Consider the following 26,449-nt stretch of genomic DNA (forward strand, 5'->3'; position numbering starts at 1 on the left):
TGAAAGCCTCAGTTACATTTTGGCCATGGGGTTTGGGGTTTTCTCTCGCCCCGTCTTCTCCCTCTATCTCTATGTCTACATTGAGCTCTAAGATGTCCGACTTTTCCACACTGAAACCTTCGACGAGTTTCTCTAGAAGTCCCTTGCCAAGAAGGACCCTGTCTTTCCTGGAAAGTCTGGGCATAATTAGCATTTGTGCCCACGGTGGCCCAGCGCCTTATGATCTCTAAAGGAGCATCTTTGTCTGGCCCCACATAATTCTCTCGCAAACCTCATTGGCATTTTCCTTAGCCAGATGTCTGGTCATTATCTCTGTGGCAGCATTATCTCCAGTGGTTCTCATTACAGCCGTTTGCAGACTCCCACAAAATCTAATGACTTAACAGTTTGTAAAGATTCCAACAAGAAGCGAAGACCCCAAATCACTTGTCCAACAGAGAGATAATGAACCAAGCCTGGAGGTGACAAGGAAGGGCCAGAGGCCTGGGGACCTCGAAAAGACCTGTTGATTGAAGGCCGCCAACATCTATTTTTCCCATACTACCCTCAAAAAACGCTGCTGTTGTGGGCAGCTAAGTGGTGCAGTGGTTAGAGCTCCAGCCCTGGAGTCAGGAGGACCCGAGTGCAAATCTGACCTCAGACACTTAACACTTCCCCATTGGACAAGTCACTTAACCCAATTGCCTCATCAAAAAAAAATAAAAAGGCTGGGGGGCTGTTGTTAGATGCCATGAGAAGCATGTTTGGAGGGGTACGAGCAGCCTGTGACACGGAGCCAACTCCTGAAGAAGAGAAGTAAAGGAAGCCTCCGAGGAATTGCACAGCAGGAAGAGAAGGTGGGCTTGTCGCATGCTAAGAGCCGGGCTCCGGGGAGATGGGCTTCTCGGCAGCGAGGGCCGGCCCTTTCTCCAGCGGAGCTGCTAACTCGGGCGGGCCAGGCTGGACTGAAAGTGGGAGGGAATGGGGCCAAGCGACACTCCTGCACCATCCTGGGCCTCCTCTCTGAGAGACTGTGGACAAGAATGGGCAGGTGGAGGGGTGGCCATCTGCGTGACCGAATGGAGGAGAGGTCCCGCCTCCCTCTGAGTTCTTGTCGGCAGAATTACAAGTTGGAGATGGCAGGGGCCTCTAACCCGTCTACGGCAAATAGAACAGGGGCCGCTAAGCCGTTCAGAGTCGTCCTCAGGGTGGCGTCCATTGACTTAACGTTATCAGTTTATTTATTTTATTAACTATTTCCCAGGACGTTTTTTACCGATTCCAGCACAGTCTGACTTCCATGTTCTACAAAGGAGGAAAGTGACCCGGGAGAAGTTAAGTGATTGGCCAGCTGGGATGGATGGGGGTTTTCTGACTCCACCACCGATGCTTCCCCCCTTTCTCCCCCTCAGTGCTTCTGGACTCTAGCCTTCGAGATGAAATCTAGAGCTCCCGCTCGGCTTCTCCCATCTTCCTGCATGTTCCTGTTTTCTGAGAGATTTTCTAATTGAAGATATGGTCAGCAAGGAATCAGGAAGAAGAAGGGCTTGGAAGGCTGGACAGCTCCGTCTGCCCTCTGAGCCCCATCTGTCCCATGGTGCCTTTCACCTCCCTTCCTTCCCTTTCTCGGGCCCTCTCTGTCCTCCCTATCCTAGAAGAAACAGGTTCCTCCCCTCCCCCCACACTCTACCTGCTTCTACTTTTTTAATTAAAGCTTTTTATTTCAAAACATACACACGGATAATTGAAAAAACCCGTGTTCCCAATTTCCTCCCCCTCCCCCAGATGGCAAGTAATCGATAGAGGATGTGAAATCCAAGGGATGCAGACATGTTTGTACAGTTATCTCCTGCAGCCTCTTCCACCAGAGGCACAGGATGGCGGGAGACGGAGACAGGGCTGGGCCGGCCCGGCCGAGGGGAGAGGCGGGAGTGCCCGGCCCGAGGGCAGAGCCCGGCCCGAGGCGGGAGAGCCCGGCCCGAGGGGAGAGCCCGGCCCGAGGGCAGAGCCCGGCCCGAGGCGGGAGTGCCCGGCCCGAGGGCAGAGCCGGCCCGAGGGGAGAGCCCGGCCCGAGGGCAGAGCCCGGCCAGAGGGGAGAGCCGGCCCGAGGGGAGAGCCCGGCCCGAGGGGAGAGCCCGGCCCGAGGGGAGAGCCCGGCCCGAGGCGGGAGAGCCCGGCCCGAGGGGAGAGCCCGGCCCGAGGGGAGAGCCCGGCCCGAGGGGAGTGCCCGGCCCGAGGGGAGAGCCCGGCCCGGCCCCGCCACCCTCCTCTTCTCTTGGGCTCCAGCGATGGAACAGGTGCCGAGCGCGCGCCAACTTCAGAGTTCCCCATTTCCCTTTTTGTTTTCCTTCCTCTCCTGCCCCCCTTCCCCCCCCTGCTTCTCAATGGTTTCTTTCCTCCTTCCTCTTGTGGCTCCTTTCTCTGCTCCCTCCCTCCCTTCCCTCCTCCTCCTCCTCCTCCTCTCCTTTCTTCTCCTCTCCTATTTCCCTCCCTTCCTCTCTTTTTTCTCCCTTCCTCCTTCCTCCTCTCCCTCTCTATGTCTTTCCCTCCTTTCCTCTTCCCCTCCCCCTTCTTTCCCTCCCTTTCTCTCTCTTTTCCTCCTTTCTCATCTCCTCCTCCTCCCTCTCCCTCCCCCTTTCCCCCTTTCCCTCCCCCTCCCCTCCCCCTTCTCCTCCTGGCCCGCCCCTCCCCGACTGGGGCTCTGGGCGCGTGCGCGACGGGGGCAGTCCTGGTCACGTGCGCGCCGCGCCCCGCCCCCGCTCGGCCCCGCCCCCGAGGAGGCAGAGGCGGCAGAGGTGGCGGCGGCCGCGGCGTCGCGTCTTCGCAGCTCGGGCTGAGGAGGCGGCTTCGGCCCGGGGCGAGCGAAGGAAGGAGCGGAGCCGGAGCCAAGCGGGTGAGTGGGAGCTAGGCCGGGCGCCGAGAAGGCCGAGCCGGGGCGCCCCCGCCCCGCCCCCCGTCCCCTCCCCAGGGCCCCCCCGGCGAGGGAGGAGGGGGCGGGGGGCTGCCTTCGGGGCTGGCACACAGCAGGCGCCTAATGAATGGTGCGGGCGGGCCGCCGGGCCGGGCTGGCTGAGGCGGGGCGCGCCCGCCGGGTTTCCGAGCCCCTCCTCCGGCGCCCTCCCCCTCCTCCGTGACCTTGGGGGGTCACGGCCTCTCCGGCCTCTGTGGGTTCCCGGGGCCCCGAGGCAGCGGCGGCGGGATCTCCGAGCGGGCGGGCCCCTGTCTGCTGTCGGTCACCCCGGGCAGCGCCGCCGGCCCCGCCACCTGTGGTGGCCCGAGCACCCAGACTCCCGGCCCCGCCGGGCCCTCAGTGATCGCCGCTTATCGCGCCTCACCCGCTGCTGGGGGACTGAGTGTGCACCTGCTGTGTGCGGGCGGGACCTGCCCGCCACAGACCTGAACCCCGGACCAGTGGGAAGCCTTCGGGGTGGGAATGCGAGCCAGGCTTGGGACTCCCGGCCCCGCAAAGGCTCGGAAATGGGAGCGGGGATGGGAGTGAGGGGGATGGGGGGCCCAGAGCGTCCTGGGGACCGGCCCCCGGCTCTGGCAGCCACGTGGGGAGGAGGGAGGTGACCCTAGTCAACTCAGGCCTCCCTCTCCTGGAGAAAGGGAACTAGGGGCTCCCCATCCCCTCCTGCAGGAGCCTGGGGCTCCCCATCCCCTCTTACAGGAGCCTGGGGGCTCCCCATCCCTTTCTGCCAAAGTCTAGAGGCTCCCCATCCCCTCTTACAGAAGTCTAGGGGCTCCCCATCCCCTCCTGCAGGAGCCTGGGGCTCCCCATCCCCTCTTACAGGAGCCTAGAGGCTCCCCATCCCTTTCTGCAGAAGTCTAGGGGCTCCCCATCCCCTCCTGCAGGAGTCTGGGGGCTCTCCATCCCCTCTTACAGGAGCCTGGGGCTCCCCATCCCCTCTTACAGGAGCCTGGGGACTCCCCATCCCCTCCTGCAGAAAGGCAGGCTTTCTGAGAGGACCCAAGGCTTCCTTCTGCACCCCAGTGCCCCATTTTCTTCCCTGGATCCTCGCCTGCACCCCTCTGATTGCTTTGGGGCGCCAGGTATGAGGCTTCAGCTCACCCCAGCTTGCTGGCTCACATTGGGAGGGGGATCTCTGACCCCCAATGGGGTTTTCCGGAGGCGCCATCTCCCCCTCTCCCTCGGGCGGCCTCAGGCGGGGCGAGGTCCGGCTGCTTCGGCCTCGTCCCTGGCTCTGTGACTTTGGCCGAGGGTTCCGTAGGTTTTCCAGCCCGAGGAACCGGAGCCATCCGAGGGTCCACCCGTTCCGGGGCAGTCACCGGGGTGGGGGAGGGTCGTGGGGAAGAGCTGGAGTATGGGGGGCAGTGGCCAGGCTGGGGGAGAGGCCGTGGGGGAGTGGCTGTGGCAGCAGGAAGCACATTTGGGGATGAGGAAAGGGTCCCTGTGATGTGTTAGGGCGGCACTCAGGAGGCTAGCGCAGGTGAGGAGCAGGGGGGGCGCGGCCGTGACAGGTGAAGAGCGGGGGGATGGGGGGATGGCGGGGGCGGCCGTGACAGTGGCCGTCCCCGGGCTTGGGACGGTCACCGCGGGGGCTTTTGCAAGTCATGGCTGTGAGCAGCCAGCTTGGAGATTTGTGAAGGGCTTTACGGATTTTATCTCATTTGGTTCTCACAGCCTTAAAGGGAGGCGCTGGGGAAACTGAGGCACAGGATTGCAGGGATGTGTCCAGAGGCGCACAGATAACTGGGAAATGACCAAGGCAGGTTCTAGCGCGTCTTCCAGGTTCATCAGTTTATCCACCAGCCGAGACCCAGAACCCATCACTTTCCCAGCATGAGCTGTTGCGGTTCTGCTATCACCAAGGCTTTCGCCACTTCCCCTTTCAACCCGTCCCTAATTAGTCCTAGGGTTTCAGAGTCGTTGGGAAACTCGGTGACCTCAGCTTAACCCATCTCGGAAAAGGAATACTCTTGTCTTGACAAGCCAGGACCCTGAACCCAGAGCCCAGGAGAGGGCAGAGCCCCCTCCCCAACTAAAAAAGGCCCATCGGGCCCAGCCCCTGAGCCAGGCCGAAGGGAAGAGTCCTCGTGGAGAAGGGGCCTGTCTTCCTCCCACTCACCACCAACTGCCACCAACTGTCAGAAAGGTCCAAGAACCCGGAGTGACGGCATCTCCCGGATCTCGGGTCCTCTGTGGTAAGGGGCCCGGCGTCCCCCGCCCCTGACTGCTGGCCACAGGGCCCCGGAGAGACGGGAGGCAGCATGTGCCGGACGGATCCGCCCCCAGCCCTCCCCCATCTCTCCTCAGACCCCGAACCCCAGAACCTTGGGAAGTTCCAGCCTCCATTCTGGGAAGCTGGCCCTGGCCACGGGCTTCCCTCGGGAGCCTTGAAGAGCAGCACTTCTCGGCGGGGGAAGCTGCGGGGACACCCTTGGGTTCCACGGAGGTTCACTTTCCATGATACGAGGTGGCCTTCAGGATGTTCTGGAGAAAGAAGGGTCCAGGTTGGGCAGCTTGGAGGGGCTAGAAGCTTCTTTAGAATATGGAGAATATGGAGGGGACCTGCCCCCTCCTTCCCCACAAGGAACCACAGAAGTGGCAGAAATGAGAAACAGCGGCACCCCTTTTCATGGGGTAGCAACAAAGGAATAACGAACCAATCGTGGCAGAGGGATTTTAGCCACTGGGAGTGGCTCCGGCCAAGTCGTTGGGTGGGGCAGGGCAGAGCCGCCCCCAGGAGAGGGCAGCCCAGAGATGAATGGTGGCCGAGGTTTCCGATCGTTCAGCTGGTTTCTCGGGCCCAGGGTGGGGAGTGGGGTCGGGGGGCACCGGACGTCGGAGCCGAGTGCTCCCTGACTGGCCAGAAACCCCCATCGGTGGGTGAGCCCGCGAAGTCCGGACTCGGCCGCCACCTGCTCCCCCAGTGAGGGCCTTCCGTGGCCTTTCTTCCCGCCTCGCCCAGGACACAGTACTGGTGGTGATGTTTTGGGGGCGAGCGGGCGATGCTGCGGGCAGCGTGGGGCTGGCTCCGGTCGCGTCCCTGACCTTGCCTCGCCGAGTAGTCCCGGAGGAAGCTTCTCCCCGGACGCTAAGCACGGGATTGGACGATGTAGAGGGAACTAAACCTTCCGAGTTTTAGGTCCTTGCCTCAGGCTTCTTGAGATAAGAGTTGGGCTGGTGATGTCATCCAGAAGACCAGGTAGCTTGTCCAATGGAAAGAGCCTTATACAGGTGCTTGGGGAGCCAGAGAACATCTTAGCGTTATTGTGGGGGGAGAGAATGGTAAAGGGCCCCGCCCTTGATGTGTGCCCGCTCCCGTGCCGAGTGCCAGGGACCCCGAGGCAGAGCCACCTTTGCCCAGAGTGAGGAAGACAGCATGGGCGTAACTCGGGAACGTCTCCTGCATTGTGAGAAAGGCTGAGGCGAAGCCTGGGAAGACCCGTATGGTGCCGGGGAAGGGAGCGGAGCCGGGAGAGCGGTTCCTTCCTTTTTCTGAGGGGGGGCACTCTCCGTTGGGCGGCGTCTCGTGTCATTGCCTTGCGGAGGAGAGCTGGCTCCTTCACGGTCGGTCGTCTGCTGCGTCCCGTTGAGGGGCGATGGACTCGGGGCAGGTCGGGGGGCGCTTTTTCGGGCCCAGCCAGTTGGAAATGGGTTTTGCTTCTCTGTACTTGCAGCAGGATCTTCTGTTTGTTTCTGCCTTCTCATCCAGGGGAAGGGGAGGCGGGTCTTAAATAGAGCTTAATTAAAAGCACGAGGTACATAGAAAATCTGCAGAGAGGGAGGCTGAGCTCAGCAGCCGGGGAGACCTGGAAAGGTCTCCCGGCAGAAAGGGGGGTTGGAGCCGCCTCTTCAGCTGGGAGCTGGAAGCCAGGGAGGGGAGCGCTCCGGGTGTGGGGGACAGCCGGCCCAAGTGCCTTGGGTTGGGAGGTGGAGGAGCCGGCGGGAGGCCCGTGGAAGGAAGGAGGCTGGGGACACGCTCTGGATGCCAAAGCAAGGATTTGTTCCGGAGGGAACGGGGGTCCCCGGACCTCACCGGGCAGTGGAGAGGCCGAGAAGGCGGGTCAGAGTGTAGGACCTTGAGGCAGGGAGAGCAGCCGTCCAGATGAAAGATGAGGAGGCCCGCGGCTGCTTGGGTCCAGGGGAGGTAGACGTGACCTTTGCAGGGGATTGGATGTATGGGGTGAGTAAAAGGGCAAGGGTAGCATGAGGGAAGCTTCAGTGACTGGGAACCTGGGGGATCCTGGACAGTAATAGGGAGGCTGGGATGAGGGGAGCGTTTAGTCCGGGAAAATGATGAATTCTCTTTGGGGCATGTGGAGTTGGAGATGTTGGGGGGGGACTGCCAGATGTCCCCATGAATGGCAGTTTGGCAGTTAGAGGCGGGTGTGTGTGGGAGGGGTCTCTGGATCCCCAGGAAAGAGCACAAGGCTATCAGACAGCAGGCTCTTGCTAAGGGCTTGTTGAGTGACGTGCCAGAGGAGTGTGGGGGAGGGACAGCTCCCCGCGTGGGTGGGAGGAGGTGGCATTTTATCCTGAAATCCTGACAGGGCCTTAGGAGGTGAGGGATTCCAGGGACAAGGAAAGACGCAGCGGGACGAAGGTTCCAGAGCTGTCTTCTTGGGGAGGGGCCGAAATCCGATGTGTCTCACATGTTTATCAGCTAGAATGAGACCCCGGGCGAGTATGGGATGTAAATGTTGCCCCCGGGAGCTCGCCCTACAGTTGAGCAGACTAGGTAAGCCCACGTGAAGTTTCGAAAGTACCGAGTCCGCACTGAGTGAAAGGAAGGAGAGCGTGGGATGGGCTGCAGTTGTAGGAGCGGCTTTCTGGGAGGGCTCTCCAAGCCTTGGAGGGAATCGGGGAGACGCAAGAGGAGGAGGCAAGTTGGAAAGGGAGCCGGGGGCAACTCCCTGAAGACCTCGAAGCCCCAGTGAAAGAGTTCAGTTGGTCGCCCGGGTCAGCCCTCAGAGGCCGAAGCGGGGCCTGATGGGAGCTTTGCTTTGCCGGATGAATCTGGCAGCTCCGCAGTGGCTGTGGCGCCCTAGGAGCAGATTTAGATTCGGGTGTCCGGAGAGTCCAGAACCGGGGGCCCGGCAGACTTGGGCATGGTAAGAGTTGGGTGAGCTTGGTTTTTGTCACTTGGGTGTCCGGGTGAGATGCCCGGGTATCAGGCCGGCCCGCCGGGAGGCTCCGGGCAGCCAGTGAGTAATCGGGTCAGGAGTGAGATTATGAATCTCACCCATGCGGCGGTGGGACTGGGTGAGAGAGCGCCGAGGGCTAGACGCCGACACCTGGAAACACCGAGAGAGGAGGGTGAAGAGAAGGAAGTCGGTGCAGGGACCTCATGGGAGACACAGCTCGGAGGCCCAGGGCTTCATAGGACCCAGGCTGGGGAAAGGAAGGCGAACGGCCTGCTGGGAAGCCAGGAGAGCAGCGCGAGTGGAGCGGCGGCCGGCGCCCCTGAGGCAGGTTAGGGAGGCCGTGGAGGGGAGAGCAGTCGGTGGAGCTGGCTGAGAAAAGGAGGAAGACAGCAGCTAGAAGATTATTGGGGTGTTAGGGGAGAGGAGCCCGCAGCAAGTTTTGGACGCAGAGCGGGAGCCAGTTGTCAAGGCCGGGAGAGCGAGCGGGAGTGATTGTGGGGCATGTTGGGGGCATGCAGCACACAGCTTTATTAGGAGGAAGACAAAAAGGAATTGTCCCTCTGAAATGGGAGGAAAGAAGGCCCATGGAGTCCGGCGCCGGTTTGAGTTGTAGCAGATGTCGTATATTCACTTATCACTGACTTTTGAGGGTGTTACGGAAGTGATTTCTCAATTATTTCAAGATAAGTTTTTAAAAAGCTAGACTTGAATCTGTGATTTTCTTAGGACGGAGAACCCACCAAAATGTGTTATTCTTTTTAACATTCATTTATATCTACTTTCTGTGATCTGAATCCTCTCTTCTTGTTCCCATCCCAGCCATCGTGAAGATAAGAAATGGGATATCCGTTCCACTTGTCAAATCATACAAAGCCTTTCCATGTTAGTCCCGCGGCAAAAAAATCCAAAGCAAGCCCCAAAACGAGAACATGTTATAAAAAAGGGCAGAAATGATGCTTCCCTCTGCATTCAGACACCTTCTCTCGGGAGGTGATAACCTAAGCTCTTTGGAGGCGCCTCGGATCACGCCTGGAGCAGAGCAGCTAGGTCATTCAGAGCCAGTCTTTGGACAGCGTCACTCCAGGTTGTGCTCTCCTTGCTCGGCGTCAGCTGATGGGCATCTTGCCCGCCCTTTCTTAGAGCAGATTTCTTTGCCCGGACAAAAAAAGCTCCTATAAATAGTTTCCCTAGATCTTTGGGGATCTAGACTTAGGGAGATTGCTGGGTCAAAGGGCACGCAGTTTTCTACGCTTCCGGTCTTGCTTCGGATTGTTCTCCAGAACGCTTGGGCCACTTTCGCTGCTCCCCCAACGATGCCTTGGATCCAAAGCCACCTTAGGATATAGTCTTCTAGAGCTTTAGGGCAAGTCAGCCAATCTCTTCGGCTGGCCTGCCTGGACTTAAGAGAAAACTGTCATTAAACTGATTTATATTCTTTGACTAGACATTGAGCACCTGGAAGAAGGTACCTGGGTCTTAAGTTGTATTGAGAGCCTCCTGATCTGCCAGGAGACCAGATCTAGCAGGCGGCTGATGCAGATGCCCCACAGTAGGCTATGTGACATCGAGATCCACAGCGAGAAGCCTTGATTGACAGCCACTTCCTGCCACAGTGACCTCGAGCAAATCCCCGAACCTTCCACCCCTTACCTGGAAGATGAGGGGCCCTCGGAGGCCGCTGCCAGCCCTCAGCCTTGACTCCTCTGCCCTCTCACGCCTCGTGAGCCTCCAGGATCGGACCCCTTTTGAATCTGGCAGCAGCGGAGCTCCTCTGGGTTCTGAGTCGCCCCTCCCTGGAACTGTGGCTTCGGGAGGCTTCTCCCCTGCGGGCCCAGAATGTCACGTGGCTGTCAGAGCCGAGCTGCCCCTGGGGCTCAGGAGGCAGAAGAACTCCTGGGTTACTACATTTTGGGGCAGTGCATTATGGCTTCCAAAGCAGCTTCCGCCACTGTGAATTAATTGCATCTCTAGGACAAGCCCGAGAAGTCGGGAGTCTAGTTAGGGAAAGAAAGGGAACCTGCATTTATAGAACACCTACTGTGTGCTAAGAGCTTGTCTTCCCTTGGGAGGAGATGGGCGACGTGGATGGAAGCGCTTGGGGAGTCTGTTGGTATTTTTAGTCACAGATTGCATTAGCTCTAGGAGGGCATGGTGAGTGGGAGGGGAGAAGGAAGAGAGAAAGATGAGATGGAGAGGAGGTTTTTAAAACTTCAGAGGAAAGCTCGTTGCCCATGGACTCTATTGGGGCTCTGGGAGCTCGGTCTGGGAAGGAGACGGAGGAGAACTGGCTGCCCACGACTCCCTCTGCCCCTTGGGGAGCTGGGCCCTCGGGGTCTGCTGCAGAACTGGCACGGGGGGGACGCCTGACCCACGTGCGCAGTGATGTTACAAATTAATTTCTTTCTCTTAGCGAGCATGTTTTTACATCCTTCTGCAAAAACCCCACAAACCCCCAAACTGTCGTAACAAATGGGAGCGATTCTTGGTCCTAGATAACGGGACCTCGGGCCTGTAATCCTTCCTGCCGGAGGCAAGGCTGAGGCTGGCCAAGCTTGGGCTTTGGAACAAGGGGGCAGAGCACTAGCTTAGGCTTAAACGGGCTAACCCAACCCCCAACCTGGAGAGCGGGGGCCCTAGCTGGAGCTCCCGAGCAGAGCAGAACTCGGCGTGGTGGGCTTCGAAGAGCCCCGAGCTTCCACCCTGGGGGAGAGAAAGGACTCGGGCAGGGCGGGAGAAGTACTGGAGTCGGAGAAGGGCAAACCAACGTCCTGATTTTCAAACAAGGAAAGAGAATGATGTTGCACATTGAATTCCTGGCAGAATTCTCCCATGTATTTTTAAGGGAATTGTCATGTCAGGCCTCGGCCCCCAAACATACACCTGTTCTCTCTCTCCTTTCTCTTTGCTTACCTTTCTCTCTGTCTCTTTTTTTCCTTCTTTTTTCTTTTCCTCTTCCCTCTTCCTCCTTTTCTTCTTTTTCTCTTTTTTCTGCTTCATCTTCCTTTTTCTCTCTCCCCTTTCCCCCTTCTCTCTCTCCTCCTATCTCTTATTTTCTATCATTTTCTTTGTCTTTATCTTCTCTCTTGTTTTCTCTTTTTCTCTCCCTCTCATTTCTCCCCCCACCCCCCACCCCAGTCTTCTACCTTGTGACTCCAAAATCAAATCTTCTCTCTCCTTTGGCACTGAAAACTTTTCCCGGCCCGGATCCTTGTTTCTTTCTGGGTTTTTCACCTGTGACGCCCATTGCCGCGCTCTCTGGCTCCGTCCTCCTGCACCCCGTGGTCCTGCCCCTCCGGCCGTCCCGGTGTGCGCCGTACTTCATTATCTCGCTTCCTCCCCCTCTGAGAATTTCAGGTTCGGTCAGGGCTCGGCCGCCACGGTGGGCCGGGGGCCTTCCCGCGCTCTCTGGCTGCTCCGTCCCCGAGTCTTCATCTTTCACGAGGATCTTGTCCAGATGTTGCCTCCCCCATTACAAGGTCCTTGCTTGAGAACAGAGAGTGTTTTTTCCTTCTCTTTGTATCCCCGGGCCCAGGGTATCGTAAACACTTAATAAATGCCCATCATTTGATTGATTTATCGGTAAATGTTTAGAAAAATGGTGACCGATCTTTGAAATTCATCTCTTTATTTTATTTCTTAGATCCATGGGTGTGGTAAATAGACTTCCTTTCCTTCCCACTGAATGGGGGCATGGGAAGAGTTACTGAAAGCCAAGGGCTACAGGGGCCAGAAAAGGTGGGGAGCCCCAAGCGAAAGCTGGTCCTGAGGAGACCCGACTGCCGGGCAGGGCTCCGTGCCCTCTTGGCAGGAACGCTGGGGAGGGGTCCCTTTTCAGGAGGGGCCTGGTGACCTCGAAGGCCTCTGTTTCTGTGCTCTGGGAGGTGGGGCAGCTGGGAGCTGCCCTGCCCCTCATCTGTCCCGTTCTCCGCTCTCCTAGCTGGCTGACGCCACCCTGCCCGGGATGGCAGAAGACCAGGCGGCCCCCGAGCCCATGGCTCAGCACTGCAACAGCAACACCTACCGGAGTGCCCAGCATTCCCAGTCCCTGCTCAGCGGGCTCTTGGCCCTCCGGGACAGCGGCATTCTGTTTGATGTCGTCTTGGTGGTGGAAGGCAAACAAATAGAAGCTCATCGGATCCTCCTGGCTGCTTCCTGTGACTACTTCCGGTGAGTTTGTTTCGTCCCTCCCTCCCTTTTTTCCTCCTTCCTTCTCTCTCTCCTTCTGTTTCCCTCTCTTCCCTCTGTTCCCTCCTCCCTTCCCTCTCTCCTCCTCTCCCTCCCTCCGTCCTTTCTGGCTTTGGACAAGCGAGTCGGGGGGGGGGGCATTTAGTGCAGCCTCTCCCCCGTGCAGCCCAGTCTTGCTCTGCCTCTGACCTTGCCCCGTTCCAGAGGGCCCAGGGACCTTGAATGAGCTGGAGGAGGAGCCCCAAGCAGCGTCTCCTCTTACAAGGGGCCCTCTGACCTCACTCGAATACCTGGAGTGACCAGTGCTTTCCTACTTACCTTTCAGGGAGTACGCGCTCCCTCTGTCACTTCCAGGTTCTCCCTTAAGACTCCTTGAAGTCCTCCCAGTCCAGGCTTTCTGCCCAAACCCAAATGACAGGTAGACTGGCTTCCGGGGCCCTCTTCCAGCTCCGGTCCCTCCTTTCCTCCCCAGCCGGTTGTGCTGGTTGACCTTGTGGTTCACCTAGATGCCCTCTGGCGCTCCCCGGCCTCCCCGACGCCCACGGGGCGCTTCGACTTGGCTCCCGTCGGTGCTTTCCCTCCCCTGCCCCTCTGCACGTCCTCAGCCTTGCTCTGACTTGCCCCTCCTGGGCTTCAGCTTCAGTCCCATTGTCGGCATTTCCGCTCCCTTGTGTCCTGGGCTCTCTGGGCCCTTGCCCCCGGCTGCGTCACTCCCACCATCCTCTTCCTCCGCCTTATTCAGGAGCCACTGGTCATCGCTAGAGAAATGCCCGCCGCTGGGCTGGCTGACCGCACCACAGCCTGGCCGTAGCCGGCCTCCGTCGGCCCTCCCCTCCCCCCCCCTCCCAACCACGAGACATCGATCCTCTGCCCATTCCCACAGACCCGGGGCCAAGCCTTCTCTGCCCTGCAGAGTTCCTCGTCCTTCCCCTGGGGAAGGCCTTGTTTCCTTCCTGAGAAAACTGTCCATTTGCTATCAGGTCTCTCTTCTCTCAGTCCCTTTATCTTATCTTTTTCTAAGCACTTAAACTTTTTTTAAGTCCCAGATTTCCTCCCCTTTCTCCCTCCTTCATCTAAGGAAAAGGCAAAACCCTCCCCCAAACCCATTACAAATCGCATAGTCTGCAAAGCCCATTTTCACGTCAGCCCTTTCCGCAAAAAAGGCAAAAAAGGGAAGGAGGGAAAAGCTTCCCTTGGCCGCTCGAGGCCGCGGCCCTTTCCCCGGAGGAGGCCACGGCTCCCATCGGGAAGCCTTTGGAAAGGCGACGGGCCGTCGTGTGGAGCCGCGGTCCAGAGTCTTTCGCAGGCCATCAGTGTTGCGGGTCTGCTGCTGCAGCGTGTAGTGTTCTCCTGGTTCTGCAGCAGTTCACACAGATCTGCTTCTTCTGAAACCATCCCGCCCGTCATCCGGTACAGCCCAATGGTCGTCCCTCCTGTGCAGCCGTTCCCCCCTCGGGGGGCGTCCCTCGGCTTCCACCTGCTCGCCGCCACAAAAAGCTGCCGATGGATTTTTGTATTTTTCCTTTCTCGAGCTCTGGAGCGCAGACCTGGGAGCAGAACTGCCGGCTTCCCGCACGATGCCCCATGTCGCTTTTCACCACCGGGCATCCTCTCATCCCCCTCCAGCGCCGGCCAGCTTCCTGTCATCTTTGCCATTCAGATGGATTCGCTTATTTTAATTTTCATTTCTCTGATGACTGATGGGGACAGCCGGGGGGCATCAGGCCCAGAGGCAGGAAGGCTCATCTTCCCGAGTTCAAATCCCATCTCGGGCCCTTCCTAGCTGGGTGAGCCTTGGTAAGTCACTTCACCCCGGGTGCCTCAGTTTCCTCATCTGTAAAATGAGCCGGGGAAGGAAATGGCCAATAACTCCAGCATCTCTTCTGAAAAAGCCCGAGGTGGGATCCCGCAGAGTCGGACACGACCACAACCGCTGAACCGCAGACTTATTAGTGATTTAGAACGTGCTTTCTCCTCGCCGTTGACAGCTCTGGTTTCTTTCTCTGAAAGCTGCCTCTCTGTGCCCTTTGCCCCGTGTCCTGTTCTCTCTTCTCTCTCCCTTCCCCTGGCCCCGGCCAGTCCTTCTGCGGGGGACCCCGATCCCCGATCCTGCCTCTCCTGCAGCAGACGATTCCTCAGCCATCCCCGTCTCCCCGCACTGGCTCTGGCTGTCTCGCACGTTGCCCTTCACCCCGGCTGCTGTTCTTTCCCCACTGTATTTGGACCCCCCGCCACTGGACCCCACTTACAGTCTGGCAGTGCCAGCCGCCCCCCTCCCCCCGCCCTTTCCACCATGCTCCCTGACCAAGCTGCTTCTGTGGGCTGCCTGCTCACCCCCCTCCCACTTCCCCTCCCTCCTACTCACCCCCCTCCCGCTTGCCCCCTCCTGCTCTCCCCCCTCCTGCTCTCCCCCCTCCCACTTCTACGTGCTGGCGGTCTGCCTCCTGGCTTTGTCACGCAGCTGAGGCTGTTCTCTCTCTGAGCTTTCCCCCCATCCTGAGCCTTGCCCGTCCTGCTGACCCTCTGACCCCGGGCAGCCCCTGCTTTCTGGCCCCCGTCGGCTCTCCCTTCTCAGTCCCTTGGCCAGCTCCTCAGCGGCCCGTGCTCCCTCGCAGGGCGCGCCTGAGCTCCTGTCCTAGGCGCCCCCTTGGGTACGCTCCCGCCGGCGTGTCCCGCCTCTGCCCCCTCTCGGCCCGAGCTTCAGGCGCCTTTTAGATGTTCCAGGTGGGATCGCTAGCCCGGGGGCCCAGAGCCGGACTCGTCTGTGCCCCTCAAACCCGCCGCCTTCCAGACCTGACCTCGACTCTGAGAGTCGTTCATCTCTGCCCCCTTTGCCCCTTCTGCGCTGAGAGAGGTTGTGGTACAGCTGGGGGCACTCTGCCGCGCCGTCTGGGGCAGGGATGCGTGGGGTGCTGGGGCACCGGCCCTTCGGGGGGAGGGCATCTCACCCACCCTTAGTGCCCGTCTGTCCGGGTGGCCCCAAGGAGCCGCAGCGTGGGCGCGGCCAGGCCCGCTGAGCCGGACGGACTCCCTGGGTTAAGGGTGACTGACAGGCCCCAGCCTGTTGCCGAGTTAGGGCTCTGGGGAAGCTGGAGCTTGGTCAGGCGGCAGGGACGCCCGGGGTCACCCCCGCCTCCTGACTTTGGTCACGCTGCCGGATTCCGCGACCCCGGAGGAGAGAGGGAGGCTGGTGAATCTGTGCGGCTCCGGGGGGAGGGGGGGGCGCAGCCCCCACCCCCGCTGCCATCACGTGCTCCCGGCTCCACGGGCCGGGCCTTCCTGCCCCCTGCCCCTCCCCCCGTGGCAGCCGGTCACCAGATCTAGCACCTGCCATCTGACAGCCTCCTCCTGATGACCCGGCGGCGCCCTCTTGGATCTTCTCCGTCGGCGGCGCTGCCAGAGGGTTTGACCAAACACAGCCGCCTCCGCCTCTCTGAAGCCGGCCGCTGGCCCGCGTGTGCCAGTCTCCGGTCCTGCCGTCCCGGCCTCCGGCACCAGACGCGGCCTCTCTTTGCCACCGTTTCCTCCTCCAGCGAGACGGTCTCAGGGGAGCCTTGAGTTCAGTGCCCGTAGTCGGTGCTCCCTAAGTGTTCCCTTCTCCGTCAAGGGCCCTGGGGCAGAGTGGGGGTGGGTATCACCAGTGCCGGCTGGAGAGAAACTCGGGGGGCCGTGGGGGAGCCGAAGCGCCCGAGGGAGCAGGGGCCTCTTGTCCCTGGGTTCCAGCCTCGGCTTTTGGGTCTTTGCGGAGAATCTGGGCCGTCCGGGTCCGGGCCGGTGACGTGAGGTACGCGTGGCCCCCGGCCCCACCATGTGGGGGTCGCCCAGGGAGCTGTGGCCGGAGCTGCAGGCGCGGGTCCTCCCGGGCCGGGGCCAGAGGGCGGCTCTGCAGGGAACCAGTGCCAGAAGCTGCACCTGACGCGGGCCCCGTGCGGGCCGCTCATGCGGCCCCCGACTTGCTGGTAGCTTCGAGCCCCCCCAGGGGGCCTCCTTTGTGCTCCGACCTTGCTGGCGCCTCCAGGGATTTCCAGACTTACAGGCAGCGGCTGATCTCCCGGCCCTTCCACCCATTTCCCGCACAGGCGTGTCGCCTTCGCTTCCCCGTGGGCCTGACCTCCCTTCCCCTGTGCCTTCCTTTGTCAGGGGGATGTTTGCAGGGGGCCTGCGGGAAATGGAGCAGGAGGAGGTCCTGATCCACGGCGTCTCCTACAATGCCATGTGCCAGATTCTCAACTTCATTTACACTTCTGAGCTGGAACTCAGTCTGCACAACGTCCAGGAGACCTTGGTGGCTGCCTGCCAACTCCAGGTGAGACCCGGGGTGGGCAGGGCTGAGGGGGCAGAGCTGGGCATGTGGGGGCAGGGAGGGGCTGAGGGGGCAGAGCTGGGCATGTAGGGGGCAGGGAAGGGCTGAGGGGGCAGAGCTGGGCACGTGGGGGCAGGGACAGGCTGAGGGAGCAGAGCTGGGCACGTGGGGACAGGGAGGGGCTGAGGGGGCAGAGCTGGGCACGTGGGGGCAGGGAGGGGCTGAGGGGGCAGAGCTGGGCACGTGGGGGCAGGGAGGGGCTGAGGGGGCAGAGCTGGGCACGTGGGGGCAGGGAGGGGCTGAGGGGGCAGAGCTGGGCATGTGGGGGGCAGGGACGGGCTGAGGGGGCAGAGCTGGGCACTTGGGGGCAGGGAGGGGCTGAGGGGGCAGAGCTGGGCACGTGGGGGCAGGGAGGGGCTGAGGGGGCAGAGCTGGGCATGTGGGGGGCAGGGAAGGGCTGAGGGGGCAGAGCTGGGCACGTGGGGGCAGGGAGGGGCTGAGGGGGCAGAGCTGGGCATGTGGGGGGCAGGGAGGGGCTGAGGGGGCCACAGCCTTGTCTGTAGGCGAGGGGCAGCAGCTCCTTCAGCCCAGCGTGCCAAAGGGGGCGTGCACCCCCTGAGCACCAGGAAGCAGCTTCTCCCGATGCAGGCGGGGCTTGTGCTCCCAGGGGAGCCTCTGCCTCGGAGCCCCCGGGGCGCCCCCCTCAGCGAGCCCCTCCCCCCCAGATCCCCGAGATCATCCACTTCTGCTGCGACTTCCTCATGTCCTGGGTGGACGAGGAGAACATCCTGGACGTGTACAAGCTGGCCGACCTCTTCGAGCTGGGCCGGCTGACGGAGCAGCTGGACTCCTACATCCTCAGGAACTTTGTGGCCTTCTGCCGCACGGACAAGTACCGGCAGCTGCCGCTGGAGAAGGTGTACGCGCTGCTGAGCAGCGACCGGCTGGAGGTCAGCTGCGAGAACGAGGTGTACGAGGGCGCGCTGCTCTACCACTACACGCCCGAGCAGATCGAGGCCGACCAGGTGTCGCTGCTGGAGCCGCCCAAGCTGCTGGAGACCGTGCGCTTCCCCCTGATGGAGCTGCAGCTGCTGCAGCGGCTGCACGACAAGCTGAGCCCCTGCCCGCTGCGCGACACGGTGGGCAGCGCCCTGCGCTACCACCGCCACGAGAGCCTGCAGCCCAGCCTGCAGAGCGCGCACACGGCGCTGCGCTCCGAGTTCCGCTGCGTGGTGGGCTTCGGGGGCATGCACTCGACGCCCTCCACCGTGCTCAGCGACCAGGCCAAGTACCTGCACCCCACGCTGGGCGAGTGGCGCCACTTCACCGCCGCCCTGGCGCCGCGCATGTCCAACCAGGGCGTGGCCGTCCTGCACAACTTCGTCTACCTGATCGGCGGCGACAACAACGTGCGCGGCTTCCGGGCCGAGTCCAGATGCTGGAGGTGGGCGGGGCCCCGGGGCAGGGGCGGGGTGAGGGCAGGAAGGCGGGGCCCCAGGGCAGGGGGCGGGGCGAGAGCAGGAAGGCGGGGCCCCCACAACCATGGGGGGGGCCTCCGGCGCTCACTCGGCCCTTTGCCGAGCCCCCATCCTCCTTCAGGTCCCCGCATCCTACGTGTTTGCAGGGGTCACAAGGCCAGGCCTCAGGGTGGGCAGTGAGGTTTAACCTGGAGAAGGGGAAGGAGGGGGCAGGGGCTGGAGAAGGCTCCCCAAGGGAAGCCCACCCTTTCTCACTGATGGGAGGGCCCCGTGGCCACACTGGGGCTGTGGAGGAGGTGGGGTGGTCGCTCTCAGAGGTCCCCTCAGGGTTCTGGGCCTTCTGCGGCCTGACTGCTGGTGCACAGGGGCCTCCAGGGTCATCGCTGAGATGGGGGGGCCGTGTGGTCTGGCCCCCAACCCCATCTGGGGCCGCCCCCTCTCTGGGCTCCGCTGCTCGGGGGGCACTCCATCCAGGTCAGCCCCTGGGGACGCCGAGCCGGCCCCTTTCCCTCTAGACCTCCCTGTTGGCGGCCCCTGCCCTTCCCCCCCTCCCAGGTCTGCACGCTTGAGGGTTCTGCCAATCTGGACCCCATCCCTCCCTCCCATTTCACAACCCCCCCCCACTGCCTCTGTGGCCTGGCAGGTGCCCGGCTTGGCTCGGGGCCTCCGTCTCCCACCCCGGGGCCTGGCCTCGGCCTTTCCTGACCCCACGCCAGCCCCTTTCAGGGGGTTTCTCCCAAGGGTGCCTCCTTGCTGGCTCCCCTGGTAGAGAGCTACTTACTAAAGGCCTCTGGTGGTTTGGGGGCCTGTGCTTGGGGTGAGCGGCCTGGGCTGAAGGGACCGGATGTGATCCAACATCCACAAAGCCCCTACTGGGCGCTCCAAGGAGATACAGAGCCGGCGTCGGGGGGTCTCGGGGCGGGATGGAGGGTGCTCCTCCCAGGCCTCCCCAGGCTTTACCAACAGTGGGGAGGGGTATGTGTGGGCCGGATGACTCCCGTCTGAGGGGACAGTCCTCAGCCACCTCGACCCCGAGAGGTCCCAGCCCCCGGTCTGTTCCTTTCCCCAGGTACGACCCGAGGCACAACAGGTGGTTTCAGATTCAGTCCCTGCAGCAAGAGCACGCCGACCTCTGCGTCTGCGTCCTGGGCAAGTACATCTACGCTGTGGCCGGGCGGGACTACCACGCGGACCTGAAGGAGGTGGAGCGCTATGACCCCGACACCAATGCCTGGGACTACGTGGCCCCGCTCAAGAGAGAGGTGAGGAGCGCGCGGCACGGCCGCCGGACCGGGCGCGACCCCACAGCGGGGGGCCCCACGCCCCAGCCAGGCAGGAGGGTCCTTGACCTGCTTGAGATCGGCTCAGGGCGCCATCTGCTCACAGGCGGCGTCAGCGTGGATGGTGTCAGGGCGGCTGGGGCTTCGTGGCCAGAATGCCGGGCCTGCGGGACCTGAGTTCAAATGTGGCCTCTGACACTTGGGAGCCGGGGACCGGGCAAGTCCCTTCACCCTGTTTGCCTCAGTTTCCTCATCCGCAAAATGAGCTGGAGACCAAGGGGCCGAGGAAGCCCCTTCTGTGGGTGGGACGGTGTGTTCAGTTCTTTACGAATAGGATCTCATCAGTCCTCAGTTCTGGGGGAGAGATAAAGTTGGGGAAACTGAGGCAGACTGAAATGACAGCCCGGCCCCAGGTCCCACAGCTGGGAAGTGTCTGAGGCTGGATTTGCACTCAGAATCAGGAATCTTCCTGACTCCAGGCCTGGCCCTGGAGCACGGTGTGGGGGAGCCCTTTGCTGGGCGCTCTTTCTTCACGGCCCCGCTCCCCTCGGCTCTGGGCACCCCCACAATGGGCCGCGCCCTTGAGCTCTGCTCTGTCCCGAGACCCGCCATAGCCCTAAAGACCGCGCCACTGCCTCGGGCGTGCATGGGACACCTTAGCCTTGTCCAGAGCCTTCTCCTGGGCTGCCTGGCCCCTCAGTATCAGCTCTGCCTTCCCGGCTTCTTCCTCGGCTCCCGGGGGCCCCTCGTCGGATCCCCGTCTCCCTGCCCAGCTCGCCCAGCCTCCCTCTGGGCAGGCCCTGGCCTCCGCTGCCCCCCCAAGCACGGGGCCTGCCGGGCGCTGTACCTGGCTCAAACTCCGCGGCTTCTGGCCGCCCTGGGGTACAGGACCAGCTTCCCCACTGGGCGTTGGAGCCCCTTCCCGCTCAGAGCCAGCCCGTCTTTGCAGACATGGGACGTCCCGCTTCCCTTTTCTCACTGAGTTTGATCCGCGCGGGGCTGGCGGTTACTCACAGGAGCGCCCCTTCCCTCCCCTGCCTTTGCCAGAAATGGCCTTTTATTGAGGTTCTCTAGTCCAGGTGCTGCCTGTGCCCCCAGAGAAGGCTCTTCCTAGGTGCAAGCCTAGTTACTCATTCGCCGCGCAAAAATCTTTTGTGAAATGTGTCGTTTTTATTTGCTCCTTCCTGCCCATAGTGAATGGGGAGCACAATGTGAAGTCGCGCAGACCGATTCCACTTAAGCCATGTTTTGGAGGGGAAAAAGCCAGAGAAATGGAGGGGCTAAAAAAAGGGGGTCGGTCTGCGCTCCGACTCCAGTTTGTCTCCGGAGCTGCCCCGTGTTGCACAGTGAGTTCTCCAGAATTGCCTCAGATCATTGGGTTGCCCGGAAGAGCCAGGTCATTCACGGTGGACTTATCTGACGGTGTTGCTGCTCCGGGGCGCGGGTTCTCCCGGTTCTGCTCACTTCACTCGGCATCAGCTCGTCGGTCTCCCCACATTTTGCTGAAACCGGTCCCTTTGTCGTTTCTTAGAACACAGCATTTTCTCTCACGTCCCCACCACGGGACTCGTTTGGCCATTTCCCAATTGATGAGCACTCCCTCCCTTTTTTGCCCAGAAAACGAGCGGCCCCACGGCCCTTGTTGTAGTGGCAAGGGACCGGCCACTGAGGGGGCGCCGTCAGCTGGGGAACGGCTGAAGGAGTTGTGGGATACGAATGTTATGGAATGTGATTGTTCTGTAAGAAACGACCGACGGGAGGATTTCGGGAAAGCCTGGAGAGACTTCCAGGAACCGATCCCGAGGGAAGTGAGCAGGACCAGATCATTGCTCACAGCAGCAGGATTATGCGATGATCAACTCTGACGGACGCGGCTCTCTTCAACACCCAGGTGATTAAGGCACTTCCCGTAGACCTGGTGTGGAAAGAACGGTCCATAGCCACAGAGCGCTGTGGGAACGGAGTGGGGTTCTCAACATAGTGTGTTCACCTTTTTTGTCGTTTGCTTGTTTGTTTCTCTCTCATTTTTTCCCCTCTTTGATCTGGTTTTTCTTGTGCAGCGTGATAAATGGGGGAACTGCTCACGTGCAATCCGTATTGGATCACTTGCTGCCTAAGGGAGAGGATGGGGGGAAGAAAGGGACAAAAAACTTGGAACGCGAGGTTTTGCAAGGGTGACAACTACCTTTGCTTGTATTTAGAAAAATAAAAAGCCAGTTCTCATTTTTTAAAGGAGCTGCTACAAATATTTTTGCACTCCAGAGATAGTTTTTAAAAAGGAAAGGATCCGTGTATACAAACTGTGTCCGTATTTTAGCTAAAGCTGGGTCACCGAGACTAGATTGGAGTTTTCGAAGCCGGAGACTTGGCCTGAGACACAGAGCTCTGTCTGTCCCTGCTCCCTTTTCCTCTCTCCTGTCTCTGCCTCTTTCTCACTTCTCTTTCTACCTGTCTCTGTGTGTGTCTTTGTCTCTGTCTGTCTCTTTGTGTCTGTCTTTCTCTGTCTCGCCCTCTCTCTGCCTCTCTCTCTCTCTCTCACTTTTTGCCCGTCTCTCAGAATCTGACTCTGACCCATTGGAGGTTCATCATTTCCTTCCCCGTGGCCTTTTGCAGATGAGGAACTGAGACAGCAACGGTGCCCCCTCGTGCCCATTCCTGGCGTGGCAGGAGTTCTTTCCCGAGAAGGGGGCCCACTGCACGTCTGCGCCCTTGGGCCGCAGCCCCCGGCTCCCCTCGGTCCGGCAGCTCTGCGGGGCCTGCAGGGGCCTCTCTTTGCCGCGCCCCCGTGTCCGCATTTCCCAGCCGGGGCTCAGAGAGGGTGGGACACTCGCTCAGTGTAACAGCTCCTGAGCGCTGGCCGGGACTCCCACCCAGGTTTCCCAGTTCCCCGGGACAGGGCTCTTTCTGTTCCTTCTCCTTGGGGAAAAATCTGTTTTATGACTTACGACTTCTGCTAATTGGAAGGGAAATGGCCGCACACTGCATGCCCGGCCGCCTGCCGCCTCTAAAGCCCGCGATGGCGATAGTGTGGGCTCGTCTTGGAAAGGAGGGAGGAAGAGGAGGCCTCGCAGGCCCGGGGGGCCCCCTCCCACCCTACCCCCAAGGACGCTCAGAGCTGGCGGGGCCGTGAAACCCAAGGATTGGCGGGATTCTGGAGCGGCGACTCTGGGCCGCGGGCGGCCGGTCACCTCCCAGCTCTGGCTCAGCGTGGCCGTCGCTGCCGGGCCGGTCACTATCTCCTCACGCCGCGCTCTGGCTCGTCCTGACCCAGAGGAACGAGGCACCGGGCGGGTTGCCCAGTCCGGACCCCCCACCCCCACCCCCACTGTGCGGGAAGGACAGGGCTCACTGGTCCAGAAGGGATTAACCCCTGCCCTCTAGTGGCCTGCCCGGCTCACTACGGACCTTGCCCACGCAGCTGGTGAGCTCTGGGCATGTGTAGCGAGAGCCGGGTACGTGAGCCTGGCCCGTGGGAAGTGCCTCGTCAGTCTTTGCTCCCTGAGACTGGGGAAGGAATCTAAGCTTCCATGGAGCTTCCAGTGTGGGTCGGGCGCCTTGCTGAGTGCCGGGGATCTCCCAGAGAGCTTGGGCCCGATGGGCGACGTGCAAACAGAGCGGGCTGTGTACAGGATCCTGGGATTCGATTCGCAGAGGGAGGCCTTCTCCGACTTGTTCCCTCTGCTGATTACTTCCCTCTCCTTTGGTCACGTGCTCCCTCTGTCTCTGTGTCCCCCGGTGCTCCCTCTGCCCTCTGAGTTCCCTGGTGCTCCGTCTGTATCCCCCGGGTGCTCCCTCTGCCCTCTGAGTTCCCTGGGTGTTCCGTCTATGTCCCCTGAGTGCTCCCTCTGGCTGGGAGCCACCCTGGGTGCTCCGTCTGTGTCCCCTAGGTGCTCCCTCTGTCTTTGTGTCCCCCTGGGTGCTCCCTCTGCCCTCTGTGTCTCCCTGGGTGCTCCTGTGTCCCCCAGGTGCTCCGTCCGTGTCCCCCGGGTGCTCCCTCTGGCTGGGGGGCCACCCTGGCAGGATCTCCCAGCAGGACGAAGGCCGAGCCTCCCTCTGCAGCAGTGCTCACGGTGCCTGCCCTATGCAGAGCCTTCGTGGGTGCAGCTTCCTCTGCCCCCCGCCATCCCCTCACGAGGGAGGGGGACAAGGGTGCCCGTTACCCTGAGCCCGCCCACCTCTGCCCTGAGGGTCAGAAACAGGCCGGCCGCAGGTTCTGTGCCTTGTCGGTCAGTGCCCCCGGAGGCGGCAGGGCCTGGGAGGACGGGGTGGGGAAGCCGCCTCTGCCCTTCTGGAGCCGGCCGGGCCGAGCCTGACCAGGACAGGACTCTGCTGGACGCGGCCGGTCGCCACCGTGCCCTCCTCCATCTCCAGCCCCCGCCTGTCTGACCCGGCCCGTCTCCGTGCAGGTGTACGCCCACGCGGGGGCCACTCTGGACGGGAAGATGTACATCACCTGCGGCCGGCGAGGCGAGGACTACCTGAAGGAGCTGCACCGCTACGACCCGGACGCCAACTGCTGGGAGGCGCTGGCCGACGGCCCCGTCCGGCGCGCCTGGCACGGCATGGCCACCCTGCTGGGCAAGCTCTACGTGATCGGCGGCAGCAACAACGACTCGGGCTACCGGAGAGACGTCCACCAGGTGAGAGGGCGGGGACGGCGGGGGGCGGGGGACCCGCCGAGTCTGCTCTCCCCGGCCGGGGATCCCCGTCTTTGTGCTCGATGGATCCCTGGCCCCCGGGGAGCAGTGGGGGTCTGCCACCGGCCTAAAGCCAAGACAGGCACCTGACTCCAAAGTCTCGTGGGGTTTATTTCCAGTTGAACAACTCAGTTGTGTGAGACATTGAGCACCTACTGTGTGCAGAACCACGCGCTAGACACTTGGGGAGGTGCAAAAGTTCCATTTGGGCCCCTGTCCCATGGGGTGATGAGCTGTCTCCCTCCCCCTCTCCCTCCGGTTAATGACCGAGTCTTTCATGGAGCCCGACGGGAAGGAGCCCGGTGCCCGGAGTGCCTGGCACTGTGCGGGCGTTAAGAATGGGAGGTGCCCGGTTTCTGCCCTCGGGGTTGTTGGGGAATCACGTGGAAGTCTTCAGTGAGGAGCTCTGAGGGGGAGTCGGGGAATGAGAGATGGGCAAAGTCATCTGGGGCTGGGGGTCCTGCTTAGGGGCATCCAGGAGCCTCCCCTTGTCCGGTGCCCACAGCCCGGGGTCCCCTGGGGCCACGGGCTTGGCAGCTTGCCCTGTGGTCGCCGGCATCTCCCTCCCGGCCTCCCTGCCTCCCTTCACCCGGCGCTTGCCCGTTCTTCCGCAGGTGGTGTACTACAGCCCGAGCACCAGGCAGTGGACGGCAGTCTGCCCCCTGCCCGCCGGGCACGGGGAGCCGGGGATCGCCGTCCTCGACAATAAGATCTACGTCTTGGGGGGCCGCTCCCACAACCGAGGCAGCCGCATGAGCTACGTCCACGTCTACGACGTGGAGAAGGACTGCTGGGAGGAGGGGCCGCAGCTGGAGAACGCCATCTCGGGCCTGGCGGCCTGCGTGCTCACTCTGCCCAGGTCGCTGCTCACAGACCCGGCCCGGCGCACCCCCAGCTGGCACCCCGAGCGGGGCCAGCGGGACCCCGACCTGGCCTCGGAGGTGATGAGCGTGTCTGACTGGGAGGAGTTCGACAACTCCAGCGAGGACTGAGCCTGGGGAGGGATCCCCTCCGGGATTTTAGGAGAGACGGCGGAGCCTCGGGAAGGGAGAACGCCTCGGCGGGAGAACTGGATGCCCCCCTCCGGCCCGCACCTCTGCAGGGCGCCCGCCGACGGCACGGCCGCGGCCCTCCAACCGGCCGGCCCCGCGAGCTCTTTGAGAAAGCGCCCGACTAAGGGGCGAGGTGTACAAAGAAGGGTTTTTTAAAGAGAGATTTTAAACTTTGTAGCCAGAGCTCCCTCCTGCCTGCGGCTGCCAGGCTCGCGGGCAGGCTGGCGGCCTCGGGCTCGGTCACGGTCTCCGGGCAGCGGAGGCTCCGGACGGGGCGGTCAGGCGTAAGCGGCAGAGCCGGGGGCCCCTTGGCCTCCTGAGGACGAGCGCTCTGACCCCGAGGGGCGGGGACCAGCGCGCCCCAAGGCCCAGAGCGGGCCTCCGGAGGCAGGAGGGTTAGAACCAGTTCTGAAGAGGGAAAGGGCATGGATTACTGGGGGGCTTTTTCAAACCATTCAGTTCACCGATGAAATAATAAAATTGTCTAGGAGGCCTTTATTGCATTCCTAGGACCCGACCTCGATCTGCTTCTGTGCCTTTACTGGACGGTGCCGTTTCCGAGCGTCGGGCCCATGTGGCAGGAGGAACGGGGCGTGGGCGTTCATTGGGCTCCCCCCCGGCCACCCCCCGGCCAGATTTCACGACCTTACCTGATAATGTCATCTTCAGAATTCCTGGCGTCTCCTCCTTAGCTTCCCTCGCCCGCCCGCAGACTCGATTCCCAAAGCCCCCAGCCCTTGTGTGATTGATCCCTGATCCCCTGCCCTGGTGACGTAGGCAGAGCAAGCTGTGTTCCTACTTTGATGTAAGAAGGAGGGGCCCCGGGCACAGAATGGCCATTCCAAGCTAAACTGGGGTGAAAATGAGTGCTCTGAAATAAAAAGCAGCTGAGGAACCGTTAGCCAGCATTTATGGGCACCGCAGAGCAGGTCATCCGACCTACAGAGTTGGCTTTTGTGACAAAAGAAACGTGACAAGCTTTGCCAAGTGCCCGCTCTGCAAGTGATGCCTTTTGTAAGCAGAAAGCTTCTTGGGAAAGAGGAACCTGTGGTCTGTAGCGAGCAGTCACCCCGCCACCTTCTAGCTGCTAGCCTGAGAAGATCCTATTATTCTGTTATTCTCTAGCTCAAGAAAAAGGGGGCTTGTCCCCTGACTTTAGTCACCCCAACCAATTGCTCAAAAGGGAAACATGGCCTTTCAAGGAGCTGAAATCCTAAGATTATTTTATTATTTTTTAAAACAACTTTATTTTTCCAAATACATGCAAAGGTAGTTTTCAACATTCACCCTTGCAAAACCTTGTGTTCCAATTTTTTCTTCCTCCCTCCCCACTCCCCTAGACAGCAAATAATCCAATGTAAAT

The 26,449-nt window shown here is 61.3% G+C and overlaps 1 protein-coding gene across 1 annotated transcript; it reads left to right on the forward strand.

Annotated features, from left to right (window-relative positions):
* The first annotated feature begins 2,731 nt into the window (after nt 1–2,731).
* KLHL22 (kelch like family member 22) lies at nt 2,732–25,603 on the forward strand. The gene is made up of 7 exons (XM_051973320.1): nt 2,732–2,872; nt 12,029–12,258; nt 16,417–16,582; nt 17,305–18,023; nt 19,127–19,319; nt 23,744–23,977; nt 24,649–25,603. Exons 2-7 carry the CDS (start codon nt 12,053–12,055, stop codon nt 25,024–25,026), a joined length of 1,896 nt encoding a protein of 631 aa, XP_051829280.1. The 5' UTR covers nt 2,732–2,872; nt 12,029–12,052; the 3' UTR covers nt 25,027–25,603.
* Nucleotides 25,604–26,449: the final 846 nt, after the last annotated feature.

This window comes from Antechinus flavipes, chromosome 1 (assembly GCF_016432865.1).
Source record: "Antechinus flavipes isolate AdamAnt ecotype Samford, QLD, Australia chromosome 1, AdamAnt_v2, whole genome shotgun sequence".
Lineage (NCBI taxonomy): Eukaryota > Metazoa > Chordata > Mammalia > Dasyuromorphia > Dasyuridae > Antechinus > Antechinus flavipes.